Source organism: Podarcis muralis, chromosome 1 (genome assembly GCF_964188315.1).
Source record: "Podarcis muralis chromosome 1, rPodMur119.hap1.1, whole genome shotgun sequence".
Lineage (NCBI taxonomy): Eukaryota > Metazoa > Chordata > Lepidosauria > Squamata > Lacertidae > Podarcis > Podarcis muralis.
Window position 1 is genome coordinate 133,966,090 of NC_135655.1, and position 27,136 is coordinate 133,993,225.

Consider the following 27,136-nt stretch of genomic DNA (forward strand, 5'->3'; position numbering starts at 1 on the left):
CAACCCAAAGGGGGATTATAAAGCTCCAAGATATTTCCTTGGAATTCAGTCTTACCAGGTTCAATAGGACAACAGGCTGCGTAACCTAATGCTGTCCAGCATTATATGAACTTGCCCACGTAAGCAAAACAACATATAGGAAAATTGTCAAAGGTTAGATTTGCAAGCAGGGAAATACACAGCTCAGGAGAAGTAGGTAAATTTCTAGCTGAAATTTATTCATTACTTTAATACAATTTTGTATACTGCTTGACTGCAAAAAATCCCCTGCAAAAAAGCACAAAAAAACCCACCATTTTGGTTTACAAAAATGCTGGAACATACATGGAAACTGCTGAGCTTTTTTTGAAGGGGTGGGGAGACACAACTCATAGGCCTCTAACGTTAAGGAGAAAGAAAGAGGGGGGGGGGCAAGCAGAGATGCAGAATACCAACATCCAAAACTTTTGAGTTCCAATCACTGTCCCGTCCCTGCATATTTTTTCCTGCTGTTTCCACTTTAGTTCTACATATATTTTCAAACTTTTTTTTCACAAGAATGAGGACTAGAAAAGCAGGCGGAATCTAAATGAAATTTAGAAGGCAGACTGGTTTTTTATATACTCCAGATGCTATCCAGTCAGTTCCGCGCAGGACGACAACTGCAGTCACACATTTCCACGTTCCCAAAGAGCGCAGTCTGGCTGTTCAGTATCAAGGCTGCCTCCTAAGTCCATTCAATATTAAAGTCATTTGCTTGAGGCACACCATCTCTTTTGGCAGTGATGGCTTGGGGCAGGGAGGATGCGGAGGCAACGGCGGATGGTGGTGCTGTGGTCATTAGGCCAAAGGAGCTCCAGGGGAGCTGTGGCAGCCCCACAGGTACACACAACGCTGCTGCTGCTGCTGCTGCAAGGTCACAATTTCCCCCCTTCCCCCTGCCCCTTATGGAGGCACTTATACTGGGCATTGCCAAAGCCAGAAAGAATTAACTGGTGCAGAAAGACAACTTCTTCTACTAAGCTAATGCCTTTCTGCTTAGTAGCAAATCCAGTATCTAAATTCTACCTGCCTGCATGTGCTCTATCTGAAGCAGAAATAGCAGCATCCATCAGAAACCCCTTCCATGTGAAGACAACTTCTTAAGAAACTAGTCTACTTCAAACGGCTGTCCTGTAAATCCACTAATAAATGAAGAAAGCGAAATGGTGGCCAATCACCCTCAAGCGTGAAGTCTGGCTAGCAAGCGTCTTTTAGCATCCAAAGTTTTTGTGGTCTCAGCCCTTCTAATATGCTGTTATATCTATCTAAAACGCTCCGGGAAAAGTCATTACATAATTTATTTTACAGGTGGGCTGGAGAGCAGTTTAGCAGACTGACTGGAGAGGATACTTTTAAGAAGACGACAACACATGTTTTATTTTGCATAAAGCCAAGAGCAGCCTTACACCACCCTCCCCCTCTCTACAGACCAGCACTCACCAGGAGAAATGTTAACCTAAAACCAGGTCATTACCAGTGCAATTAATAACAATTTCCCTGCTCATTTTTTCCAGGGTCCGCAATTATAGAAATTACCAGTTATTATTATTAATGACTGCAATCCTATCTAGCAGCAGAGCTTAATAATATTTACTGAAAGAATAGCATATGACACTCTAAACTACAATCTGGGTGTAGAAATTATGATTGTTGGGATCAGGAGGCAAGGGACCAAATTCAAATAGCCGTTCAGCCACAAAGCTAATGGGGTAGCCTTGGGACAGTCACATCTTTTCAGCCTAAACTACCTCCTGTTGTGAGGATAAACATCCGTCGGTATGTGTGTATATGTGTGTGTGTTTTACGAACCATGCATTCTGCTCTGTGCACCTTGAACTCAAGAGACAGATTAAAAATCTAAACAAATCCAGGGAAAGGTGTAAACCTCATTCTAATGCAATGAGGACTCAAAAGCTATGCTATAACTGTACATTCACAACCCTGCACTAATTCAGATAATAATGCCAGTTCCATGCTTAGGCATTTTTACTCTGAAGCAATCTCCATATGCTCAGATCGATCTTATTACTGTAGATTAAAATTCTGAATTCATTTTTAAGCCTGTATTTAAAGGGCAGTAAAAGGCTATTCTTACTACCTCCAGTGCCACTGCAACAGGGAACTCAGAGAGCAAAGAGTCTCTTAAGTTAAGCGACTGTCATCAGGGAGGTGGCCTATAATCTCAAATGGCCAAAACTCAAGAGTTGCATCATCCACATGGATGTCATTTTCAGCTCAATTATTTTTGGGGTTTGGGCCTCCATTCTGCTATGTTAAAAACAGGTTGGGGGACACTTTCCACTCTCCTCACCCCCACCCTCTGCAATATTTTGGGACTGTTTTCCTGTTTCCGCCCAAGGACAAGCTCTTTAGAAAGGAGCACCAGGGGAGAGATGAGTTCCTTGCTGGGTCAAGAGGCCTGGCCACTGCCTCAAACTTTCCAGCCTAGGCTGCATTTACCAGATGTTGAAGCCCTAAGGCCAAGGCCAAACTGAAAGAAATGAACCATTTGCTGTCTTATTCCTACAGTGATTTCACATCTTGCCAGGATCATTTAAAAAACAAAAATAAGGATCGTTCCCTAATGACAGGGAATGAAAAATCTGGACTTGTGGCCTTTTTTTTAGCAGCCAATGAATAATATGCTCCTAGCTAACAAGACAGCCACTGGCATTACACAACATTGCGCTTGTTTAATATTCCTCAGGGGCTGCACAATGAATGGATTTACAGAGTCCTGCATGCTGGGCAGCTGTCATGTTGTGTCTGCTCCATTAGAAAGGTCTTTTGCCCAACATGGCTTCTCCACTGGCTTCAGGACCGCATTGACCCTCAATACAAGCTGATTTTACACATCAAACAACACTCTTCATCTTCACAACAAACCAAATACTGCTGCACCTCTAAGCAGTACAAGTGCTTGGTCTATGGCAGTAGCTCTCAAAGGGCAGGCCTGGCCACACGGGTGTACCAGGAGAGGATGGGAAGTGTGGCGGGAAGATTCAAGGGCAATCAAAGAAACATTCCAACATTTCATTGTAGTATAGTATCAGCTTAAAAAATAAAATAAAATGCAGATTATGGATAGCTTTTTAAAATGAGAGCAAGAGCACTGGCTGTTTTTCTATAGTTCTCCACAACATATTGTTGTGAACAGGGATTTTGAACTCTGACAAATATGAAAGATCAGAAAAGAGAAAGGCTTCTTTGTGTTGAAGAGATGAGTTTGTTTGTCTCAAACTACACCTAATATAAATGTGATTATTCATACTTAAGGCATAGATGTAAGAGGCTCATTTATAATTACATTTTGGAAATGATTCATGTTCTTATGAAGCTGCACTGTTTTAGACTTTCTGGGTGTCTCATGACCATATTATATAGTAGTTGTGTTCTGTGTTATAATTCAAGCACTGCTAGGAGTTGTTTCTTTGTGTTTTCCAATGTATTTATTATCAATAAAAAATCTGATGTGGGGTGAGCTAATTTATATTCTGAGAAAAAAGTTTGAGAACCTGGTCTGTGGTGTTTGATTTCTTAATTCTTACTCCTTCGTAGTCACTGAGTGAAAGACAAGGTGTGTGAAGTTGCTTCCCTTCCAAGCAAAGTGTGCTCAGGATCCTGTGTGAGCCTCTACACTCAAGGAGCCATGTGGCAGAAGCCACGACTCCCTCCCAGCGCTGCTCCTTAACTGCCCCATGGCAGCTCCTTACAACCTCCACCTTCAGATCTGCTCCCAGGGCCAAAAAGCTTCTTTACCCCTGCATGATAGTTTCCACCAATTCCCCAAGCCACATGCAGCCCCTAGAAAATCTACCTTGCTTTGGTGGTGGCAAAAATATAGGTGGCCGTGGCTGGGGAGGGTCTACAGGAAATTAGCAAAAATCACAGCAGGGGTTTCCGTTGGGTGTGAATGGAAGCAGCCCTTCTGTCCCTGGGGAAGAACAATTCAGGAGCTAAGGCTATGTGCTTCTATTACCTTTACTCCTTCATAAGCATTCTGGGTTGCTTATTATATGCCTCTCGTCTGAGTAACTGAATTTGAGTACCATGATTCTTAGTTAAGGGGGAAAGCAGCAAATACTTTCAGCTCTGAAGATAAAAACTCGAGGGGCACTTAGGGCTCCCTCCATGCTCCCCCTTGTCCCGTGCCTAGAAAGCATGGGGGTCTGAGCTGTTTCCCCCCTGCCCTGCACCTTCCCCAGGGAAAACCCTCTAGCTCTGAAACGGAGCCAGCATCAACCCAGAGAAAACCCAAATTGCGGTTTGCTCCAATTGACTACTAAAGAACTTAGTACTCAGCTGAGTCCTAAGGAGTAGACTCTTTTCCGTGGGGAAAAGAGTGGGGCAAGAGGAAGTGTGGATAAGCCCTCAATATCAGGAGCTGGATAATATTGAAGCACATCCCAAGGGGGGGGGGGGAGGAGTCATGGCACACCCACCTGAAAGTTAAGGGGCAGCCCAAGGGCTTGTTGATTCTGGCTGTGGCCCTGATCCTTTAAGATTTACGGGAGGTTTGCCACGAATTTCAATGGCTCTTGAATGGTGCTAAAAGCAACTGAACATTTATACAGCCAACACTATACCAGCCAGGTACAAGGTATATCAAAAGTACCCAATGGAGAGTTGCCATTTCAGGTCTGAATGACTTGTTTATTGCAACGAAGAATCTCAGTGTATTCTAGTTAACTCTCTTGGGATGCTTGCAGAGACTGCAACAGAATACAGCCCTCGTGTGCGTCAACTGAAATGACGGTATAAACAGTTCAATCATTTATCCGGAGAAGAAACAGAAGAAGGATTAGAATCCTAAATTATTCCAGAGGTTCCCCCCCCCTTGTTTTTCAGCTCAGCCTAGCCTCTGAATAGCCCCCTGAGCACATAAACAAATCACAGGATGAAGTGAACTAAGATGCTTTTGACACAGAGAAAAAAGGTCATTGTGTTGCTATAACTGCTACCATTAAAAAAGTGTGTGTGGTGGGGGCAGGGTAGAAGCCCCACATCCAGAGAAAAACAAGCACAGTTCAAAATGTACCATACACAAACAGAATCAAAATGCACACCATTTGCCCCAAATAGCAAAGAGGAGTCTTCCTTCTGCTTGAACCTGAATGGAGTCTCTTACTTCCCCAGCATCACAGATGGTACAGTCATTATTGCAGCGCTCCAACAATGGAAAATGCAGCTGCCTCTGCAAAGGCTCTGGAGGAAACATCAAGGAGGGATGCTCAACACTGCTCTTGAAAGGGAGCAGCGGCAAACGCGCTTTGTTCCTGGACCAGTCCTATTTATTATGCTTATGGGGAGGACATGAGCTTGAAATGACCTGTGAGACCAGAAGCAGCACAGCTACAGCCCATGAGGCTTCTCTGAAGCACTTTAATAAGATCAAAATTAAAAACTGTACCACCAGCACAGCACCAAGCTCCTCACCCTTCCTGGCAGGCAACAGCGACAAACCTACTGGGAAGCTCCCACAATCTCCCACCTTGTAAGGTTACAGTGTTGATAAAGCACAGGACACATGACTGCCACCCTAGACTCCTTAGGAGAGCAGAGCAAATTGGCAAGTTAAAAAAAAAAGGTAAAGGACCCCTGGACGGTTAAGTTCAGTCAAAGGCGACTATGGGGTTGCGGTGCTCATCTTGTTTTCAGGCCAAGGGAGCCAGCGTTTTGGCCACAGTTTCCCTGGCTCACTAGAGGATTTCCCGCCAGTTTGCCCCTAGCAGCACTTCAATGCAGGGAGACATATTGACATTTATGGCGCAGCGGCAGTAAGCCTGTATGGCACCACAAATGAGTCTCCTTGCAAAGGCAGGAGAACTCTTTCAAAGTCAGCAGATTGGTCCCAACAAGCCAAAGCATCTTTAGAAGGACAGCAGCAACTCAACAGGACTCAATATCCCAAACACAGTTTCTAGCTCATCATCGCCACTCGTAATTGTGGGCAAGTTCAGAACTGGAAAGTATGCAGAAAGGTCTGCCATGCACTTGAAAATAATAAACAAGATCTGGTTCAGAACTAGACAAACTAACAGGAAGGATTCGAAACCGGAGGGACCAGAAATTCACGGAAGACTGGAGTAAATTTACGGACTATCTGAAAAGTATTTGTGAAGAGCAGACGACGTTTGAAGCTTTGCAAGAAGTTTTGTGAGGAGTATTAATGGAATTATTGCAAAAATGGATAAGGGGAAGGATGATTTGTTAAGAGATGTAAGGGCAATATAAAGTTTAGAAATGCATAAGAAGTGGTTAAAAAGGTAGATCATCAGAGGTGCTGATGGAAGTCTGAAAAGATTGTATAAGTGATAAGTTTTGTGGTACACTTTATAATTTATATGTTAAAATTAATAAAAAATATTTTTTAAAAAAGAAAATAATAAACAAGAGGTGTGAAGGGGAACACTTCCAAGGCGTGCAAGTAGCACTCTGAAGTCTGATGGGGGAGTAAAGATGGCAACGCCTAGTGGAGAAGAGGAAGCATTCTTTGTGCACGAAAACACACTCAGATTCCAGATGAAGACACAACTGCAGTGACAGCGTGGCGTAAATGGCTTGAAAACACAGTCACTGTACACCAAGGTATTTGTTTTCTGGGCAGAGAATGTGCCCTCAGTCACTTACAATGTATGTCCATCATCACCCACTATGCTGCTGGCTTCAATATAGTAAACACCCACAAGGGAGTCTGTGAGCCAGGGAACATAGAAAAAGGTTGGAAGGGACTTACTAGGGAAGAATGTATCAAATGAAACTTAGCAAAACTTTAACTGCAGACCCTGCAGAAAGATGTCTAAATCACTGCACTTGTATTTGTTTCACAGCACCAAGTTTCAAAAGCTGACGTTCTGGCCAGAAAGTACAATGGGATGATCTCCCTTGAACGTTTCCAAGCAGTTACCTGTCCATTCTTGGCATAACAAACTGAATTAGACTGGGTGTATTTGACAGCGATGCTGGCAACAATCAGATCTCGGATTGCTGGCTCGGGCAGCTGAAACAACAAGAGAGAGGTGGCTGTGAAGGTATCTCTATTAAAGTAATGGAAACTGGCTGCAAAGGCAAAAGGAAAGGAAAAACCCACTTCCTAAGCAGCACTACTCGAGACATAAAACTGAAGATCAGGGCACTTACCTTAATAACTGTTTTGAGCCTTTACTCTAAACACTCTGCAAACCAATTATCTTCTATAACCTGAGTGGTTAGATGACTGTTGAATTAAAATGAAGGCACAACAGTTTTTTTCTAGAAAAATCTAGGTGGTCTTTAACAGAATTCCCCTGCAGAGCAAGGCAGCTGTCTCCATGAGACACTGACATCTCTTCACCAGCCCTGGGTGAGTCTCTCTCTCTCTCTCCTGACAGGGCTGCTGCCTCTTCCCCGGAGACCAAGAGGGGAGCTGAGAAGAGAGGGGGCTGGGGGCCCTGGTGGGGGGAGTGACATTCATTCCCAGAAACAACACTGAGTTTCCAGAAGATGTTAGAAGCCAGGGTGCAATGTCACTGTGAAGAATGTCTCTACACATCCACTCTAAGAGATGTTTAGTCCAAACTCTTCTCTCAAACTGCGAAGATGTGAGAGACGGTCTGGCAGTTTTTAGGGCCAGGCCTGAGCATTAAGTTTAAACTGCCTCGATCAGGACTCTAGTAGAGGCTTTGTTTTGTATAGTTTGTAACAGCCACGCTTAAAACTGACCGTAAAGACTCGTGTCTGTACTCAATCATTTCCTGTGATTTCTTTCTACTCTCCGTGCTAGTCTTGGAACTCGCACATGCTGTGGAAGCTGCGTGATTGCTCTGCTGCAGAGCAGGCCAGGTACTTGGAAGTGGGCTGGACCCAAAGACAGCTGCAGGCCAAACCCCAACAGGTTATGGAAACATCCAACAGGCACCCCAAAGGATTTATCTGAGCAGGAAAGGTGGACTTTCAGATGAGCAAGTTTCACCAATACAGAGAGCAATTGGCTTCTGCTTCTACCATCCTCACTACATACAGGATCTCCAGCCCGTCTCCAGATTTCTTGGCATCCTTGTATTACTAGTGAAGATGGACAGTTTAGTGACTGAGCAGTAGAGAAACAAGCCTGGGGAAAGCAGGCAAGCAGTGATGTTTAATGGCAACCTGATTAATGGCAAAGTGTTCTGCAGAGCCACCTGCTGATCTTAAGTGGTACTACACCAACAGGTTGGGTGCCTGCCTCTCTTTGGTGAAAATGTTTGAAGGAGAGGTGATTTTGGGGAGGGGGAGCATCGGCCTTTGGAGAGGGCTGGTGTTTGGATGCCACTGTTCAGAACTGATGCTTGGTGTTCTGTTCTTTTCAACTCAAGATAAAGCAGGGTGGAATCAGAGGGCTGTATGTCCAAAGCCCGAGTCCTGCCACTCAATTATATACTGTTAAGACTGAACCATTAAATGGTCTCAACGCAGCACTCTAATTTCCATTCCTGACAGGAGCATTGTCAGTCAGCTCTCCCATCAAGGCACCCTTTCCTTCACTTACACTTTTATTTTTAGTAACGATGTTTTTGAAGAGAGATCGGTCAATCACGCCATCGTTCCTCTTCTGCATCAGGTGCAGTCCAAACAGAGTGCGGATTTCATTTTCATCCGGCTCGTAAGCTGGGTCCATCTAAAAAGCAGGATTCTGTTCTTAATGCCATGTCGATTTAATACAGTTTCTCTCATTGCTTATTGTTAATGAAGTACTGAAAAGCACCTGCTGAAAACCAGGAGCAAGCAAAAGGTTTACCAGAAATGTTCAACTCCATGGTCCTCACAAATGCCAAAAACACACTTCAAAACAAGCAAGCAGCACCTGCTGAAAGTTTCTGTGTGGCGGCTTCCCAAAGTGTTATTCATCTTTCAGGGATTCTAGCCTCCTTCTCTTAGAGTGACTGTGACTGCAGTCCTAGAAACATTCCAGTAGGAGCAAGCCCCACTCAATGCACTGGGACTTGTTCCAGAGTAAAAATGTGATGGGTTACCCCCCCCCCCAGCACACAGATTAAGGGGTTTTGTATATAAATAGCTATATTTTTGTCATTTTATTTCTTTGCAGAACTATTGAGTGCAAAATCTGTCTGGTCCTATACAAGTAGGGAATACTTCCACATTGGGAGATATGAAACAGGAACTACTTTTAAACCATATGCCATTAAACCCTAAATTGATGGCAACGTTGTATTCATTACCTTTTGGACCACAGCCATATTGTCAGGTTTTTCTTACTGAAGTCTTTTTCTTACTGTCAGGTTTTCCTTACTTCTCATAGTTTTATTAAACCATCAATGCACCGAATGCAAGTTTATATTGCAAACTACAAGCATACTGTATGGAAAACAGTTTGGAATCACTAAAACGAGTCTCCTCAACCTAAGAGGCAATTTTAAGAAACGCCATTGCACTTTGAGGTTTTAAGATGTCATGAGTATATATCTTTATTGGTTTTTGCTTAAATATCACACTTTAAAAATAAAATGAGGGAGGGAGCATGGAAGTCTGGACGTAGATATGACTGAGGAGTTGAGAGAAATCAGTTGTCATATTCACATATCCTGTAGCAGTTCAAACACTAACCTGGAGGACACAGTAGCTTCCATTTTTCTTTTTGGATAGGATTTTGAGGGCTTCATCATCATAGCCAGGAGCCACAATCCCATCAGATACCTGTATGCACAACACATGTTTGCAATAGATTCCGTTTTTCTATTGGATGAGTCACATATCTTCGCGCTTATTAAGCAGAGGCTACTAGACCATGAAATCCCAAAACTTCACCCCTCCCAGCCTTCTGTATGCTCATCTGCTCACTTAGAATTGCAGCCTCACCATGGAGTAATGCCTAATTTCTTTTATAATTTAGATACTCCATAGCATTGCAGAGCTTTTATGTTGGCTCATCAAAGGCACCCCCCTCATCTGTATTGGTTGGAAGGTTTCAGAAAATCCCCTTCCAGAACAGATTCTGCTCCTGTATTAAGAAAACACCAGATAAAATACGTCACATAATCTTGGATTGCCCTCTTCTCGACACCCATCGTAGAGATCTCCTAGTGGCTCCCTTACAGCTCAAAATATCCACTTATAAAGAATCTATAACCCAATACCTGTTGAGGGATGAGGGATATTTAGTCAAGATTTTTAAAGCTAAAACCAAAGTTGTCTGATTTATTCAGCGGTGGCTAGTGAGCCTTTTATATATTGTATGTGTTTGGATTATTCATATATTTGGGTGACTTTGTATGATTTTATTGTTTAAACCTATGCCAATAAAGGTAAAAAAAAAAAAAAAGTTAAGCCACCCAAGAATGTCCAATATCTTATCAGCAAACTAAATTCTAAGGTAGTGTCAGTCCTATTGTAGCCAGAGCAGAACAGCCACAGATGAGAGGGAGGTGTCAGCATGCTCAAGGGACCCTTAAGGGAATGATCGCCAAATTGCCCAATAAGGAGTTAACCCTTTCAGTGGTCAATGAATCCTGTCTGACATTTGGGAGGGGAAAGGTACAGAAAACTGAACTGAACTGAATACTTTGGAAGACTACATAACTGCTAGCTTGCTAGCAACCTGAACAGGATCCCTGCCACCACTACTGCAACATTTTGTTGCAGGTTCCACTGGTAATTACAGAAGCCTAAATCCAAGCAGGCTAACTCTGCCCTGCAGGAGGGGCTGGAGCCTCGTCCTAAATGAACCTTTTTGGGGGGCAGAGGGACAGCCATGGATTTGTTAGACGGTCTGCCTTTAAAACCAAACCAAACACAAAAACACAACTTAAAACAAACGCTCAGCCTGGGGGGGGGGGGGGGAGAGAGAAATCTCAGTTGGGATTTCCAGCTTGTATAACAACCTGTCAAACAGCCTTAGGTATCTCCCATGAAATATAAAACAGAAATTGATCAGGAAAAGAAGGCATAAAAGTTAAGTATAACCCTATGTCCGAAGGCTTAGGAGTATCAATTTAACAAAGGGCAGGGAAGAAAAGATCAGTTCAAGAATATGTTTTTTATTCTCCAAGAAGTGCACATATTTAGGGAAAATGATTAGTACGGACTCCCTGTTGTTCCATCTCATCTGCTGCTTTATAAAACTCAAGGGGTCACAAGCTGAAACTGAATCCAAAAGTTGTAGGTGAAGGGTAAAATTATGCTCTTGGTGAAAACTGACAGTCGCGAGCAGTTATTCTGGGTCCATATTTCAGGACTGTGAAGAGGAGAGGGGATTTCTTTTTCATTTTTTAATGGTGAATGGCAGGGGTTTAGTCAGGCATTGCTCTGGCTACAAAGGAGCAGCGTTCAGTGCTCAGCATGCTTAGGTTCTGATCAACTAAGCTTCCCAGTGCCTCTGTGTACTTCAGAAACTCCTTCCTTCCTCCCAGCCATTCCCTTGGACTCACTTCTGCCCTTTATTGCAACATGGGGAAAACCCAGGCCTAAAGGTCTGGCCTTCCACACACTACTAGGGTTGAGGGTTTCAAGATCAGGGCAGGTTCCCAGGGCAGCACAGGGATTAGTGAGGAGGACAGGGGGAGAACAACACCCACTACAGTGGTGCCCCGCAAGACGAATGCCTCACAAGACAGAAAACCCGCTAGACGAAAGGGTTTTCCGTTTTGGAGGTGCTTCACAAAATGAATTTCCTATGGGCTTGCTTCGCAAGACGAAAATGTCTTGCGAGTTCCTGCAGGGTTTTTTTCCTTTCCCCCCCTTTTTCTCAAGCCGCTAAGCCGCTTATCAGCTGATCCGCTAAGCCCGCTAAGCCGCTAATAGCGCTAATCCGCTAATGGGCTTGCTTCGCAAGACGAAAAAACCGCAAGATGAAGAGAATCGCGGAACGGATTCTTTTCGTCTTGCGAGGCACCACTGTATAAGTAAATTATATGCAACAAAATCACCACCAACCACCTTATCCCTACCCGCCATCTACTCTATGGTCATGTAGTAGCCAGGCCAACTCCAGCCATAGTGACCAGAGAGGTGCAGAATGCCACGGGGACTGACCTCTCTGGAAATAATCTTCGCTGTGGGGACGTCACAGATGTCAGAGAGAGCAATGAAGTCACCAAAAGATGACATCCTATCAGCACCTGGGGGAGGAAAGTAGCATTTTGCAGCAGAAAGGTCACCTACCAGAGTCAGGGATCCCAGAATTTAGCTTCTTAAGTGTACAGCTCAATCCCAGGTGCATTTACTTTTGAGTAAGTCCCAATGCGTTCAGTGCTCCTTACTCCCTTGGGACTCCCTTGGCAGGTTTCTTCTTATCTGCAGCCCAAGTTACCCAGGGGGCAAGCAAGCTCAGTGTAGCAACTGAACATTTTCAACATCACAGTATTGATGTAGGTGGTTCGCTGCAGCATGAATAACCAAGTCGCCAAACCTGTGTGGTGCTTGCCAAGAACCACAAGTTAACAAAATTGCTTAACTAGCAGAAGAATCTCTTCTCCATGGAGTTCTTCTGTCTGTTGCCAGGAGCCACAATGTGGGGGAAATGTCTAACCAGCCCAGGGCCATTTCCCACAGACAGGGCACTGCTGCCCCACAATGTCATGCTATGAACAGGGAAAACAATAATTCTACACAGGGCAGTAAGATCAAACGCATGGATGCAACCCTGTTATGAAAACCCAGGCTGGATCTATACAGATATTAAAAACACTACTATCAAAAGCTATAGGGGGGAAACGCTCCCAAGGCAATCTGCCATTGACTTTGGATTCTGCTCTACAACGCCATCTGGTGTCACATTTTCATAACACATTTTAATGTTATACCGTATTTTTCGCTCCATAAGACACACTTTTCCCCTCTTAAAAACTAAGGGGAAATGTCTGTGTGTCTTATGGAGCGAATGTGTGGTCCCTGGGGCTGGGGGGGAACGGACAGGCTGCGCGCAGATGCCCTGCGCTCCTGAGCAGCTCTGGGGTAGCCCACGGAGCCTCCGTAGGGCAGCAGGATGAAGGCTCCCCGCTGCCCTGAGGAGGCTTTGTGGGCTACCCCAGAAGCCAGAACAGCTAGAGCAAGCGCTGCAGTGCTCCCTCTAGCTGTTTTAGTTTCTGCCTTAGTGGCGCAAAGCCTCCGCTGCCCTGTGGAGGCTTTGTGCGGCTATCCCTGGCTTTTGCGGGAGGTGGGGGAAGGGACAAAGCGCGGCTCTATCCCTTCCCCCACCTCCCAGAAAAGCCCCCAAGAGCCGCGCTCCCTTTAAAGAGCTGCCCTTCTCCCTCCTCGGGGAAAAGCCTGCAAGCGCCGCACACACGCTCCACACAGCTCATGAAAGGGAGCACTGAACAGAGCCTGGGGTGCATACAGGCTCTGCTCAGCGCTCCCTTTAAATAATATGTTTTTTCTTGAATTCCCCCTCTAAAAACTAGGTGTGCCTTATGGAGCGAAAAATACGGCAAATTGCCCTGGGTTCCCACTCACCTCTTGCTCGCGCATATGCAGAGGCCAAGGGCGTCAGGGTGTTGTGCATGTCGTGCACCATACAGACTTGAGCTTCCTGTTCATTGAGAGGTATGCCAACAGCTGCCCCTGGCAGGCAAAAGAAGTAAAGGCAGTAAGAAGAGCTTCGTAAAAAAATAATAAATTATTATTATTACATCTGAAGGCAGCCCTGTTCAGGGAAGTTTTTAATATTTAACGCTGTATTGTTTTTAATACTTGATTGGGAGCCGCCCAGAGTGGCTGAGGAGACTCAGCCAGATGGGCAGGGTATAAATAATAACTTATTATAAATTATTATTTGTTTCTCTACAGTGGCTGTGGCCAATGGGGGCTTTGTAGCCCAACCTCTGGAAGGGCCACAGGCCTACAGATGCAGTACCATTTGTGTATGGCACTCCCCACCTGCAAATATCGGAACCTGAGCTTCAAATCGCAATTCCATTATTCAAAGTACAAGAAAGAACAAAAAGACTTGGACTAAGCTATTTGAGACTGGAAAAGACTGCCTTGGAAGGTGGTGGATTATCCTCTCATAGAGGTTTTCAAGCAGGTGTTGGACGGTGACATTTTGGAGAAGCTATAGCAGTAGATTTCCTGCATTGGTAAGGGGCTGAGGGACTTTTGAAGCCCCCTGCCAACTCTACGCATACGCTCTACTCCAAGAAAGAGAAGCGCACAACAGAGCTCTAGTTCACCTTTCTGTTAAGCGTCTCAGTTCTTCTAGGTAGGACATTAGTGCATCTTTGCAGATGTAACACAAGAAATACAGTCTCCTTTAAGACATAGCACAGCTGGAGAAAGCCAAGCAAGTTAACCAGGATCCATCCTTGGAAGTCAGAGTCTTACCTGCTGGACTGACATGTTTGAAGGAGGCTGCGGCTGGAATGGCCAAAGCCTGTTTGAGCTCCTTGACCAGCTGCCAGGCATTCAGAGCATCACACAGGTTTATAAACCCAGGAGAGCCATTCAGAACTGAAGGCAGAACATAAAAGTAAATTCAGTCATAAAGGCCATTCTTATGCAGGGAGCACCAACAGCCAAAGCGGAAGGTGCCATTCAGTTTAGGAACAAAGTGTTATGAACCATTTCTCTTCGCTTTTAATCCTACCAGTAGTAAACACAAGGGAAAAGGAAGGAAGGAAGGAAGGAAGGAAGGTCCCCCTCCACTTTTACATTAACAAGAGCAACGAATGAAACATCTGAGGGCTTGAAGAACTTGACAACATTCCAACCACTAAAGCACACTGCCTCCATCAGTAGCATTACTGAGAGCCGGGTGAAATGTAGTGCCTAAGATTATGAGGTATAGCCCCTAATCTCACCTCTTTTACCTGTTTTGAATGTACTGAATAAGTGTTGTTCTCTGCAGTCTGTGATGTGGAAATATCAATTCTGACCTACCTGATAGTAGTTCTTGTAAAAATTACAGTAGAAATGTGTTCTGTATATTCAAAAGAACTGTTTCCTAGTACACAGGTCCCACTACCAGAACTCTTCTTATAAAAAAAAAATCTGTTATCTGAGCACAAAGGATTATGCCCAAACCTCACTACACGAATGGCTGATTCAGATATCCGAACAGCCAAAGTTTGCCCACTTCCTTGTTTGTTTGTTTTTTGCTGGTTGGCGGCAGCCATTAGGGGCAGAAACCGTGGTGGAGGGAGAGAGATCAGAGAAATCAAGGAGCAGTAGAGATTGGGCAGTTCAGTTTTTCCTTTGTATGGCTTTTGCTCATTGGCTGCAGCAGTTTCAGGCAGAAATCATGGAGGAAGGGATGACAAATCACAGGTTATAGAAATGTTCCCATAGGAAATCACCAGTTTTCTATGCAAACGCTCATTTAATGATTCCCTGGGAACGCACTGTGTTCAGAAAGGAGGATCTGCGTGCATTGTTACAGTACCATTATAAGGTTATTCAGAACAGACTTACAACGCATCTTACCTGAAAGAGGAAGCTTAGACCTCAATGTGTAGAGCTGAGCAGGAGTCTGGTGTGGGTTCATGCCATACCTCAGGGGAAGTTGAGACACCCCTTTGCTGTACTGTTTCCTGAAGTAATCAGAGATGGCCATATCATACTGAGCCGTATGAGTGAAAGCCTGCAGAAAGTACATTGAGACTAGTCAGTCACCAGCATTCTTGGAAAGTTGTGGGAAAGCACCACGCACAGTCAGAAAGCCGACCTTCAGAGCCAGTTGCTGCCGAGTTTCCAAAGTCGTATCCTTAGCGCTGGAGGCCTGCATTTCCTTTGCTATGGTGGGATAGTCCCCAGGATCACACACAACAGACACGCGAGTGTGGTTCTTTGCAGCAGCCCTCAGTAAAGCAACACCTCCTGCAATTAAAAGGAAGTCAGGAAAACCATCACCATTCCTCTGTACATCACAGACTGGGAGCTTAAGGTCCTACCTTCAAAAACATGAAAAACACGCAACGCGCTGATCCATCCAGGGTCTGCCAGAACCCTCAGGGGAGGTGCCGGAAAAAAAGTTGAAAAAAAGCCCTGGTCCTCCGGACGTTGCCAGACTGCAATTTCCACCATTCCTGACCAGCGGCCATGCTGACTGGGGATCATGGGTACTAGAGTCCAATGAAGTCTGAAGGCCCTCAGGCTCCCTAACCTTGCTATACAACATCTCAGACACACCAAATCTAGTCATCTCACATACAACTCATTTCCTCTCACACACAGGGTTTGCAGGATTTATAGCATGTTCTACAGCCAGCCTTCCAACAACTTAGCAGATTTTATTACAACCACTGGGTTGTATCCGAAGCACCATATAGGTGCAGTTCCACTATGATGGGACTTCTCTTTACTTCCCTCCCCTCCATGCTCCCTCCCCCCAAAATCTGCTGCAGAGGGTCCTTCAACCCCCTGGAGTCAACTTTGATGGGGAGGGAACTGGAGGGGACAGGACAGGAGCTGAAGCCACACTGTGTGCATGGAAGTCCATTGAATCAGCAAAGCTTCATCGTTGGGTAAGATGGACAACGCAGCGGTTTCTGCACTGGCTTCTCAAAGTAATTTCATAATTTATGGAATTTTCTCTGGCGGAAAGAGAACCTTTAGAAAAATTCAGCCAATTACTACATACAAAATAGATTTTAAGGACCCTTTTTGTCCAAGGAACCATTTCCAATTCCGTTTCTGCTTGCCCAGGTCACAGAAAAGCCACCACGTGGCCAGAAATGCAGCATTGCGAGACAAACATCGGGACACCCAGCGGTGGTGGGCTTGCACACATGCATCCCTTTCCACACCCCTCCCTGATGTCTGTTTTCCAGGAAGAGATGAAGCAATGACAGCCCCAAAGTTGCTGGCACAAAGTTGCAAGGCACAATCCATTCAAACCAATGTTCCTTTGACTTACCTATGTCAATCTGTTCAACTGCCTCTGGGATAGTGACACCTGGAGATGCGACTGTCTTGACAAAGGGGTAGAGGTTGCAAACTACAACTCTGGAAGGAAGAAGATTGAAAGGCTTTAAATTGTTCACTTCAGACAGGCAGCTGCAGAGCTATGGGGCTGATGCAGCCCACAGCACCTTGAACCTAGCCCACATCTCCCCAACTTGGCCACAGCCACCCACTTTAAAAGTGCGGGACATCCTGTTCATGCAAGTGGGAGCCCCGCTCTGCTAAGCTGAACTGCTGTGTGATATGTGTGTGTGTGATTCATAGGGGACGGCAGCTTAAGGAAGGGCTACCCCTCCCCTCCACACATGATCCCTGAGAATCAGACTCCTTCCACCCATGCCAAGCTTTCTTGTGGAAAGGGGGAATTGTCAGCAGGCAGGAAGGAATGAAAAGAGGGGATAAGAGGATGGCAGAAACAAACAAGGGAGCAACTCCAAGCTCTGGCTCTGCTGACTTTTGGCTCTGCCTCCACCGCCTGCAAGACTGGTATGCAGGACCCCAGACGTATCCCTCTGAGGGAAAATGTGGTCCTTGACTCCACCTCCTCCTACCAGCCTCAGCCACCAGGCCCCAGTTGTCAGGAAGGATGGCAGCTATAATGCAGCAACATCGGGGGGGGGGGGATGCAGTTCCCCATCCCTGCCCTAATGCAAAGCGATCATTTATCGGATCCCTGCTGAAGCAAAGCAGAAACAAGACCCTGACATGGGGCACTCAGGACAGCCACACCCCAGCAGCTGCTCTTCCAAAGGGCAGGTTCAAAAGGCAGGGCGGGAGCAGCCTTTGCAACAGTACCTGGCTCACCCTAGCAATCCAGAGTCAGCTCATCACCTTAAAGTTGTTTTCAGGCAGCCCACCAAATAAGAGGAATGTGCGTTTCATCCATACGGAACCCAGTTGAAAGGAAGCAGTGGGCAAACAGCAGATGATCTACACTGCTGAGACTGTGACAGAATGAGAACTATGGGAACAATCCACCCACTAGTTCCAACAGGAGATGGAGGAAAGAGTATTACGCATGTGCTTAATTCTCCTCTGAAATCAGTAAGAGGGACCAAATATTTTGGTTGGATTGTGCCCATATTGTCCTTTATTAGGTTAAAAAACCCAGTATCCTTAAGGTGGCCCAGAAATATAAAACACTAAAAGTCATCTGTCCAGGTCACTGGGTGCTGATGGTACAGAATCAGGTGACCAGTTGCCAGACAGTGACCCACGTTACGCTTCCACTGTGCTTTACGCAAAACTGGCCAGTTAAGAACCACTTTTATTTAACTTTGATGCTTAACTTTCTGATTTCCATTTAATGAATAACTTCTGTTTGGCGTCCAAAGTCACACTTTGCACCATACCCACATCAAGTTGGCCAATCGAATGAAGCTGAGGAATTATCGTGCTGCCTCTAAGTTAAGGGATGGGGCAAGAGGCGCAAAACTGAAAGGGGGCGGGGGGGGGGGCGTGCACAGACCAAGTCTTCAGCCCCAGGGTCTTCAGCCTCTGGCCCTGAATTTATGCACTCTTACGTAGGAAGTTGACTTACATGTTGAAATCCAAACAGTACTGTGTAAATCTCAAAAGTGTATGTTTGCCAGTGTTTCAAAATAAAAACAATGAATAGAAGTATAGAGCCTTTAAGTCTCTTACGCTATTATTTTTTCTCCCTTTTCCTTCGCTCCAAAAATGATGACAATGACACCATCTCACAAAATTTATGCATCTGATCTATTTTTTACTCTAACACACAGATAAAGGCTTGTTTATGGAGCAGAAGCCCTGGTGTCTATGGCAAATGAACATTTGATTGGTTGCAGGTTTATGCCATGATTATTTATTAACTCACAATGACCCTTTAAACATTTTACCTTACAAGACTGAAATCCAATTTATCCATGTCAGCTTTATCTTGTGGGATGTCCCGAGCCAGAATACCTAATGGAGGGAGGGGGGATAAAAGAATTAGAGAAAGGAGGAGGAAAACCAATGTATGATTAGCTAAGTCTGAGAATGCCAGATTCTCCTGTAGAGATTTCATAACTGAGATACGTGCCAACTACTTTCCTAGTTACTCCAATAGTACTCATGAACATCCCAGTTAACTCTAAGCATATAGCTATCAAAGTTGAGACAGCATGAGCCAAAGTATTTTTAAATCTAAGTGAGACCCACTATGTGTACTGGGCTTATTCCTACCCAGGTCTATAAAGTGTTGAAGCCTTAAGTCTCAAAGGCAGCTACTTGACTCAGACTTTGAATTGCTCTTACAGCACAAGCCTATTCAAGCCTACTCAGACCCAGCAGGTTCAATGGAATACTCCCTAGTAACTGTGCACAGGAATGGAGCTTAGAAAAAGCTGCCTCTGGGTTTTTTAAGGCTTCCAAATTATGACAGAATACTGACCTACGTTTCTAGCAGTATTTGACATGTCATTGATTTTTGGATTTCTAAACCAACATATTTTCACAACGCCAAGTCTTTCAAAAGGAGGGGGAAGGGAATCCCTCATGTCATCAAGCTCATGTTATAGGAAAGTGGCTGAGCTATGTATAAAGACAAATGACATAGTACTGCCCTGTGGGGACTATATAACTTCAGAATGCAGGTGAGAATCACATAAATGAAAGCTCACATATGCTTAAAACAAAACAAAAAAACCCCTGACACCCAGAAAACTCAGCCTAGCCTTTCCCTGATATGCCAATTCCCAACATTCTACCTTTGCAGAGGAAGGCAGTTTTTGACTAGGAAGGGAGACTTAAACAAATATGTACCGTAGTTTCTTGAATGCATTTTGGAGCAACACCACTATCCTGAGAGAACTGTAGCACATGATCCCTTCCAAATCTTAATTCAGCTGTAAGGAGCCACAAAACTTTTGACTTTATGCTTCTAAAATGAACACTCAATCTTTTTAAGGAGTTGTAAGCAAGGAACCACAAACATATAATCACTGTGGAAAACTTACATAGGCTACAGTGGTACCTCGGTTTAAGAACAGCCCTGTTAACAAACTATTCGGTTTACGAACTCCACAAAACTGGAAGTAGTGTTCTGGTTTGTGAACTTTACCTAGGTCTTCAAACGGAAGCCAAACAGTGGAAGGGCACCAGTGGCGGGAGGCCTTGTTAGGGAAAGCACGCATTGGTTCAAGAACGGTTTTGGTTTAAGAGCGGACTTCTGGAACAGATTAAGTTTGTAAACCGAGGTACCACTGTAGTCAGAATCATGGGCTGCAATAAGGCTCACAGATTATCCTCTAGGAAGATGCACAGTATTAAGGCCCAATTCCAGTTTCTACAAACACACAATACTGGATCTCAGGGAGAGGGGCGGCACCCTATATTTCTATGGGGAAGGAATTATTCTGTGAGGACGCATTCAGGGATGCAGGTCCTCATACGGAGCTTGGAGCAAAACAGCCCAGACCCAAGTGCATCACCTCTGTGAGACGAAAGCTTGAAAATGGGGTAAGCAGCCTTTTCCCTGGCAACGAGTAATCTACTGAGATTGCATGCTGAAGTGGCCATAGCCAATGATGGGTGGAGCCAGAAGCAAAAGCCTTGACTAATCTGGGATAAGTGTTGTCAGGGATGGCATAAACTGAGATCAGAGGCCATAAATCACCGCCCCCCTCCCCCCGCCATGATTTAGACGATGTGCAACTTCAGCAGATCCACCTTTCCCCAGATGTCACACAAATTCCATAAAATACAGCCAACAGAAGCACATTAGGACCAACCTACCTGCGTGCACAGCAGGATGAAGGGTCTTCACACGCCCTCCCAACATTTCCGGAAAGCCAGTGAGATCAGAAACATCTCTGTGCAAAGGGGTGGGGGTGGGGAGGAGAGCGATAGAGAAAGAGAAGAAAGTCAGAAGTCAGTTACTTGATTTCTATAGTACTCCTTTGGTGCAATAAACTGTTTGACTAAAAGACTGATCTGTCAATTGAGATGGTATAATAGGTATTTGGTTAATATGAAACACATGGTGGAAGATTCTTTTCATCTCTTCTTCTCTCCATTAAATAACACTTTTAATGTATCTGTTCTAGTGAACATCCAAAAATTGGTGAATGTAAACAATTATTTCATGAATGTTGACAATCCACTATGAATGTCTATTCTGCCTATGTCTGAAAATGCAGCAGCAACCATTGCCTAAATGAATGTCAAAAAGTCAAGAAGCACATGCTTATTTTCACAAAAGGCAACAGGGACTGCCAGCATTGACCATGTGGATACCCACTGAATTTTGGGCAGTCACCGTAGCATATATATGAATTGGCTTGGCCAGCCTTGTTCGGCCTGACAAGGATGCTGTGATAAATCACTACTTTAAATGTACAGGTGAAATATGGAAGCTGAAAGAGGATTATTTACTCTGTGTCACCCAACGTTTTCAAGCTAGAATTTGAACAAACTCTTCTGAATATAAGCAAAGTACCTCCTTAGCCACAGGTTCTCTGTACAGTCATGATAATGTCTTGGGTATAAAATAAAAAGAGTTCTTGTAGTAAAATGTCTGAGCTCCTAGAAATAGAGCTCCTCTTAATCTAAACAATGTATGATTTTCCAAGGTAAAGGCAAAAGATAGTATTTTTTTTTTACTCAACTTCTTTGCAGCCAGTCATGAAAACCCCAAAACCCAAGTCTGCATTTAGAGCTAGATACATCAGCTATCCATAGCAACTTGACGGCTTCCTTGCCCCTCTGTGAAATACTGGCCAACACCACAAGGTTGGTGGGAAGATAAATTGAAATTTACTGGAAATTGTGGAGAACAAAAATAGCATCAAGGGGCAAATTGCTAAGGAGTTGAGCCCATGCTGCACAGCTCCACACTCTCCAGCACATTACGGTTACACCACTGTTCCCCTTTCCTTTTAAGAAATACTACATACTTTACATGGTACAAGAGGATGACCAAAAATCAGTAAAGACTGGAGTTGGAAAATAGGAACTTTTTGCCCAGGGAGGTACGTGTTGCCTCCTCTTGGACTAATCCTTTATCATGGTCTTGAATGGGTATTTTGTTTAATGCTTGCCTATCTTATTGGATTTCCTTCTCTTAATGGCACACAGCCTCAAACAGATGACAGATTACATGAAAGGGGACAGAAAGGCTTTCAACTGCTCATTTCAGAAAGCCTTTCTAGACATCTAAAAAGCATTAGTTCCCTTTCACATGACCACAGCCAAATAATGCATTCCCTTTCCTCTAATTAAAGTAAATTTCACCAGGAAAGGCTATTGAGCAAAGAATTTAAAGGATTCTAAACTCAAGACAACATTACACTCTCTCCCCCCACTTTAAAGTCCATCTTCAGAAAGAAAAGCAACCTTGTCTTGTACCTTGGAAGTCAAACAGCTTAGTTACTGAACATTTTGGTTCCCGAACGCCGCAAACCTGGAAATGACTGTTCCGGTTTGCAAACTATTTTTGGAAGCCGAATGTCCAACAGGGCTTCCGTGGCTTCTGGTTCCTGCAGCCAATCATAAGTCATGCTTCAGTTTTCAAGCTTTTTGAACAGACTTCCGGAACGGATTCTGTTCGACTTCCAAGTTACGACTGTATTTCAAAGCAGCCATTTTTATGTGGAGACAAACCACATCTTTAGAAATCTGGGTGGAGAGCTCAGTGGTCTAGTCCATGTTTTGCCCAGAGAAGATGGTTATGAGGACAGAATGGGAAGGGAGAGGACGACATACGTCACCATGAAGGAAAGGCAGAACATACATGCCATCATATGTAAATAAATGTAAAAATGGAAGCCTTTCATCCCTCCCCCATGAACCTTTCTCCAAAGTCTTGTACTGGCCTCCTTTTTCACAGACCCCCATGTGAATACTTGCAGGATACAAGAAACCTAGGCAAAAATATATGCACAACACTAATTTGCGGGTCCTTTGAATCTTTATACCAGGTCACATCACAGGTCCATCTGGCTCAATATAGTCTACTCTGACCGGCAGCACCTTCGCCAGGGTTTCAGGCAAGGAATATTCCCTGCCCTGGCTGGAGATCCTGGGGCTTGGACCTGGGATCTTCTTTATGCAAAGCAGGTGCTGTGACGCTGAGCTAAGGATTTCTGTTCAAGCTGTGACCGAAGTCCAACGTGAGAAAAATCCCAGAAAACAGGGACAGCAAAGGAAATTAAGTTATCATCTAGGATCTGTCAGCTCAATATACAGAGATTTACTTAAATTTGCTTACTCTCTGGTTTGAACTGACTACAGTCTGCCACTTCACCCAAACTGGCAAACTAACAGAAAACGGTGGATTTATGCAAACTAGCAAGTAACTAAGAAAGGAGTGGATGAAGGGATTGCACAGGAAACACAGAATCACAGAGCTCGTTTCTATGAAACAAATCCATGGTTTGACATTAACAAGTGAAGTGGCAAACCCAATCTCAAGTTTGCAATGCAGAAGCAGGCAATGCCAATTACTCGGAAACACTTCATCCGGGGCACGATTCTGTGAACCTTCAAACAGCTTTTACCTGACGTTCAGGCCTGCATCCCGAAGGGTTTTTGCGGTTCCTCCAGAAGCAACCAAACCCAAACCCAAGGAACTGAGGCATTTTGCAAATTCCACTAGGCCGGTCTTGTCTGAGACACTGAATAAAGCTAGAAGGAAAGCAAAAGATAATCAACATTTTTAAAAAGACTGTTAACATGTAGCAGAACCCCCAAATACACAATGAGTCACTTGTATTTCCTTGTGCGCAGCTCGGGGAGTCAAGCATGCATAATAAGGCTGCAGTCGTGTGCACTCTTAACTTGGAAGCAGACAGCGGAAATTTTCTAAATAGGTATGTTTAGGATCAAAGTGCAAGGTTGCAATCCTAAGCACATTTATATGGAATAATTTATAGCCAGCCAGTGTGGCGTGGTGGTGGGAGGCCTGAGAAATCAGGGTTCCAGTTCGCCTTCAGCCACGATGCTCACTGGGCTCCCTTGCGCCAAGGGCTGCTGCGAAGATAAAAATGGGGAGCGGAAGAACCAGGCAGGCCACCTTGAGCTCCTCGGAGGAAAGACAGGATGTAGCAAATGTAGCAAACATGCTAAATGTAGCAAAGAAATAAGGTGCAGTCACATAAATGGACTTGCCTTCCGACTAAATGCCTTTAGGTTCACCGCACAAGGCCTGTTTAAATTGAAGAAACTCCAGAGGGCAAAAGGCAGCCCTCACTCAGAAGCACGGCTCCTAGAAAATTTGAGTCTTCTGTTCCCATTTTAAAATTAAACAAAAGGTGGGGAATCTGATCACAGATCTCACATATCATGTGTGGCTCAGCCCCAAGGAAGAAGGCAGGATGCTGAAGCCCATTTCCACACTCCTCATCAAAGGTTCACACATACACAAAGCACCTCTTCAAGGTCAAGGCACAGGGAGCACATGGAAGCACAGCGCAGTGGAGCCGCCCTGTCACAGAATCATGGAATTGTAGCTGGAAGGCACCCTGAAGATCATCTAGTCCAGAGCTCTCCAAACTTTTCATGTTGGTGACACATTTTTTAGCCATGCATCATTTCACAACACAGCAATTCAGTTTTACTCGCAAACTGGAGGTGAAACTAACCCCTTTCCAGCCCTGGCAGAAGTACGGGGAGCGTTTGTGCAACACACCAGCGCACTGCATCCGACACACTAATGTGCAGAGTTTGGAAAGCGCTGATCTAGTCCAGCCCCTTGAATGACCAGGCATCTGTTCCACACAGGGATCAAACCTGCAATCTTGGCATTATCAGCAACGCACTATTTCTTTCTTACCATCTTCTTACAATGTCTTGTACTGTCTGTCCAGAAACGTAACTGGCACAAGTTTTCAGAAGCAAAACGATGGGAAATACTGACTTGTTTTATTTTATTATTTTATTTTATTTATGCCATCCCAACACAAGAGGTTTCTTCAGTGATGACTCCTTCGTTATTTTGCACATTTGCAACTTAGGCTCCAAAGCGCTGCACTTTCTAGGCAATTCCCCCTCTCCCCAACTTTTTGCCTACAGCTTGGTGGCACAGTCCAGAAACAGTTTCACCACACAAGAACAAAGGAGGATCCTGCTGGATCGGGCCAGGAGCCCGTCTAGTCCAGCATCCTGCTCCCACGGGGGCCAACCAGAGGTGCCCTCTTCTCCATGAATTTGTCTCATGGTCTTTTAAAACCACCCAAATTGGTGACAGTCGCTGTCTCTTGCAGGAGTGAGTTCCATAGTTCCATAGATTGCGCACTGTGCGAAGGAGGACCACCTTTTATCTGTCATAAATCTCCCAACATTCTCCTTTGTTGGATGTCAGCAACTTCTAGAGCTACCAGAGAGGGAGAAACACTTTCCCCTATCTCAGGGATCAGCAAACTTTTTCAGCAGGCGGCCAGTCCACCATCCCTCAGACCTTGTGGGGGGCCAGACTATATTTGGGGGGAGAGAATGAATTCCTCTGCCCCACAAATAAGCCAGAGATGCGTTCTAAATAAAAGGACGCATTCTACTCATGTAAAAACACGCTGATTCCCGGACTGTCTGTGGGCCGGATTGAGAAGGCGATTGGGACGGATCTGGCCCCTGGGCCTGTGGTTGCCTCCCCATGCCCTATCCACTTTCTCCACCCTATGAGTATTTTTATAAGCTTCTATCAGCAGGCTGGTCACCTGACCCCCAAATGGCAGCTCCCTCCCTGCCAGGGAAGAAGGGCGAGGGAACATCCACACCAGGAAGGGGGGGGGGGGGCTGGGAGAAGGACTGACATTGGGATCTGCTGCCTGAGGCAGTTGTCTCACTTTGCCTCCTGGGTGGGCCGGCCCTGCTAAAACCTCCCAAATGCTGCAATCTTTTTTCATAGGGGGTGGAATTGCTCCATCTCCTTGATAATTTGGGTGGCCCTTTCCTGAGCCTTTCCCAACTCTTACCCTAACCCTCGATTCTGCAGCAGAGACGGAAACTTTAACGCTTCCAGCCACGCCACCTTTATATATATAATTTATATATATATATATATATATATATATATATATATATATATTTCAAAAAAACACGGCTACTGGGGCTCTGCCGCTGCGGCCCTAAATCTGGGTCCCTCCGGAAGCAGCACGGCTCCCTCCGACCCGGACGGGGTTAGGATGTGCAACCCCGGAGCGAGCCCGAGCAAGCCGCCCTCCGCCGAAGGAAGCAGGCGCCCCTCGCAGGCTGCCTTCCCCTCCTCGCCCGCAGGTGGGCGGACGCTGCTACTGCTGCTGCCCAACTTGCAAGAAGCGCCCTCAGCTCCCCGTCCCGCAACCCCAGAGAGCGCAGCCCAAAGGCCCCTTCGCCCCATTACCCAGCTGCTGCCTTGAAGCCATGTTCGCTGCTGCCCTCCGAGGCGCCGCGGGAGAAGGCTGGGTCTCACCTGGGGGGGGAGCGTAAATGGGGCTGGAGGGGGGTGGGCCCGGCCGGGGGGAGGGCTCAAGGGGTGCATGCCGGGAAGCGGGGACGGAGGAGAAGGCAGGCTCTCGCCAACTTGGGCGGGCGCGCCTCCCGCGAAGGGAGGGCCGGTCCTGCAAGCGCCAAGGAAGAAGGGGAGGCGCGCGGGGCGCCTGATCTCCTCAGCTGCTCCGTCTGTCTAGAAGTGAAGCGCGTGGCCAAACTTAAAAGGGCGGGCAAGAAGCGGGCAAACCCCCCCTCCGCGTTTAAAACCGCGCCCGCGGCGGGGATCATCGCGGCTCAGGCGGCCCCCCGCGAGCGAGCGCCCGAAATGCATGCCCTGTTGCGGGGGGGGGGGAGCTTTGCGCGTGAACAGCGGGGGGGGGGGCAGCAGGGCGCCACGCGCACTCCCGCTTGCTTTCCAGGAGGCGCGCGGACACTTTCTGCCGCGGGGCGGCTTCCTTTTCCTTCTGGGGAGGCGCCCTAGGGACGTAGCCCTAAAGGCAAGGCTCAACAATGAGCTCGCAGCGGAGTTGGGGCAAAACCAGCAGGGTTCTCTCTGCTACTCCCGGATGAGAACGTAAGGAGAGCCTGCTGGATCAGGCCCACCTGGTGCAGCATCCTGTCCTCCCAGTGGCCGACCAGGTGTCTCAAAGGGAAACCAGGGAGCAGAGTATGAGCAGGAGCTCTCTTCCTTTACCACGGTTTCCAGCAACTGGTCCAGCAGGTGCGCAGAGTTGGGTCCAACATGGGGGCAGCGGCTGTTGCACATGCATGACATCACACGCGCAATCCCCCCCCCCCCCAGTCTGCACCTTTTCCCCTGACAGAGACTGAAGGT

At 45.8% G+C, this 27,136-nt stretch overlaps 1 protein-coding gene across 1 annotated transcript in view; it reads right to left on the reverse strand.

Annotated features, from left to right (window-relative positions):
- The window catches only part of ATIC (5-aminoimidazole-4-carboxamide ribonucleotide formyltransferase/IMP cyclohydrolase), a 29,888-nt gene extending 3,535 nt beyond the window's left edge, over positions 1–26,353 (reverse strand). Inside the window, exons 1-13 of the mRNA XM_028704619.2 lie at positions 26,213–26,353; positions 23,394–23,520; positions 20,632–20,708; positions 18,753–18,819; positions 16,844–16,932; positions 15,653–15,804; positions 15,412–15,568; positions 14,314–14,439; positions 13,447–13,554; positions 12,028–12,113; positions 9,604–9,693; positions 8,528–8,656; positions 6,929–7,021 (exon numbers count right to left, since the gene is read on the reverse strand). Coding sequence (XP_028560452.2) covers positions 6,929–7,021; positions 8,528–8,656; positions 9,604–9,693; positions 12,028–12,113; positions 13,447–13,554; positions 14,314–14,439; positions 15,412–15,568; positions 15,653–15,804; positions 16,844–16,932; positions 18,753–18,819; positions 20,632–20,708; positions 23,394–23,520; positions 26,213–26,234 — 1,323 coding nt within the window. The 5' untranslated portion in view covers positions 26,235–26,353. The remainder of the gene's footprint in view (positions 1–6,928; positions 7,022–8,527; positions 8,657–9,603; positions 9,694–12,027; positions 12,114–13,446; positions 13,555–14,313; positions 14,440–15,411; positions 15,569–15,652; positions 15,805–16,843; positions 16,933–18,752; positions 18,820–20,631; positions 20,709–23,393; positions 23,521–26,212) is intronic.
- Between the last annotated feature and the right edge of the window lie 783 nt (positions 26,354–27,136).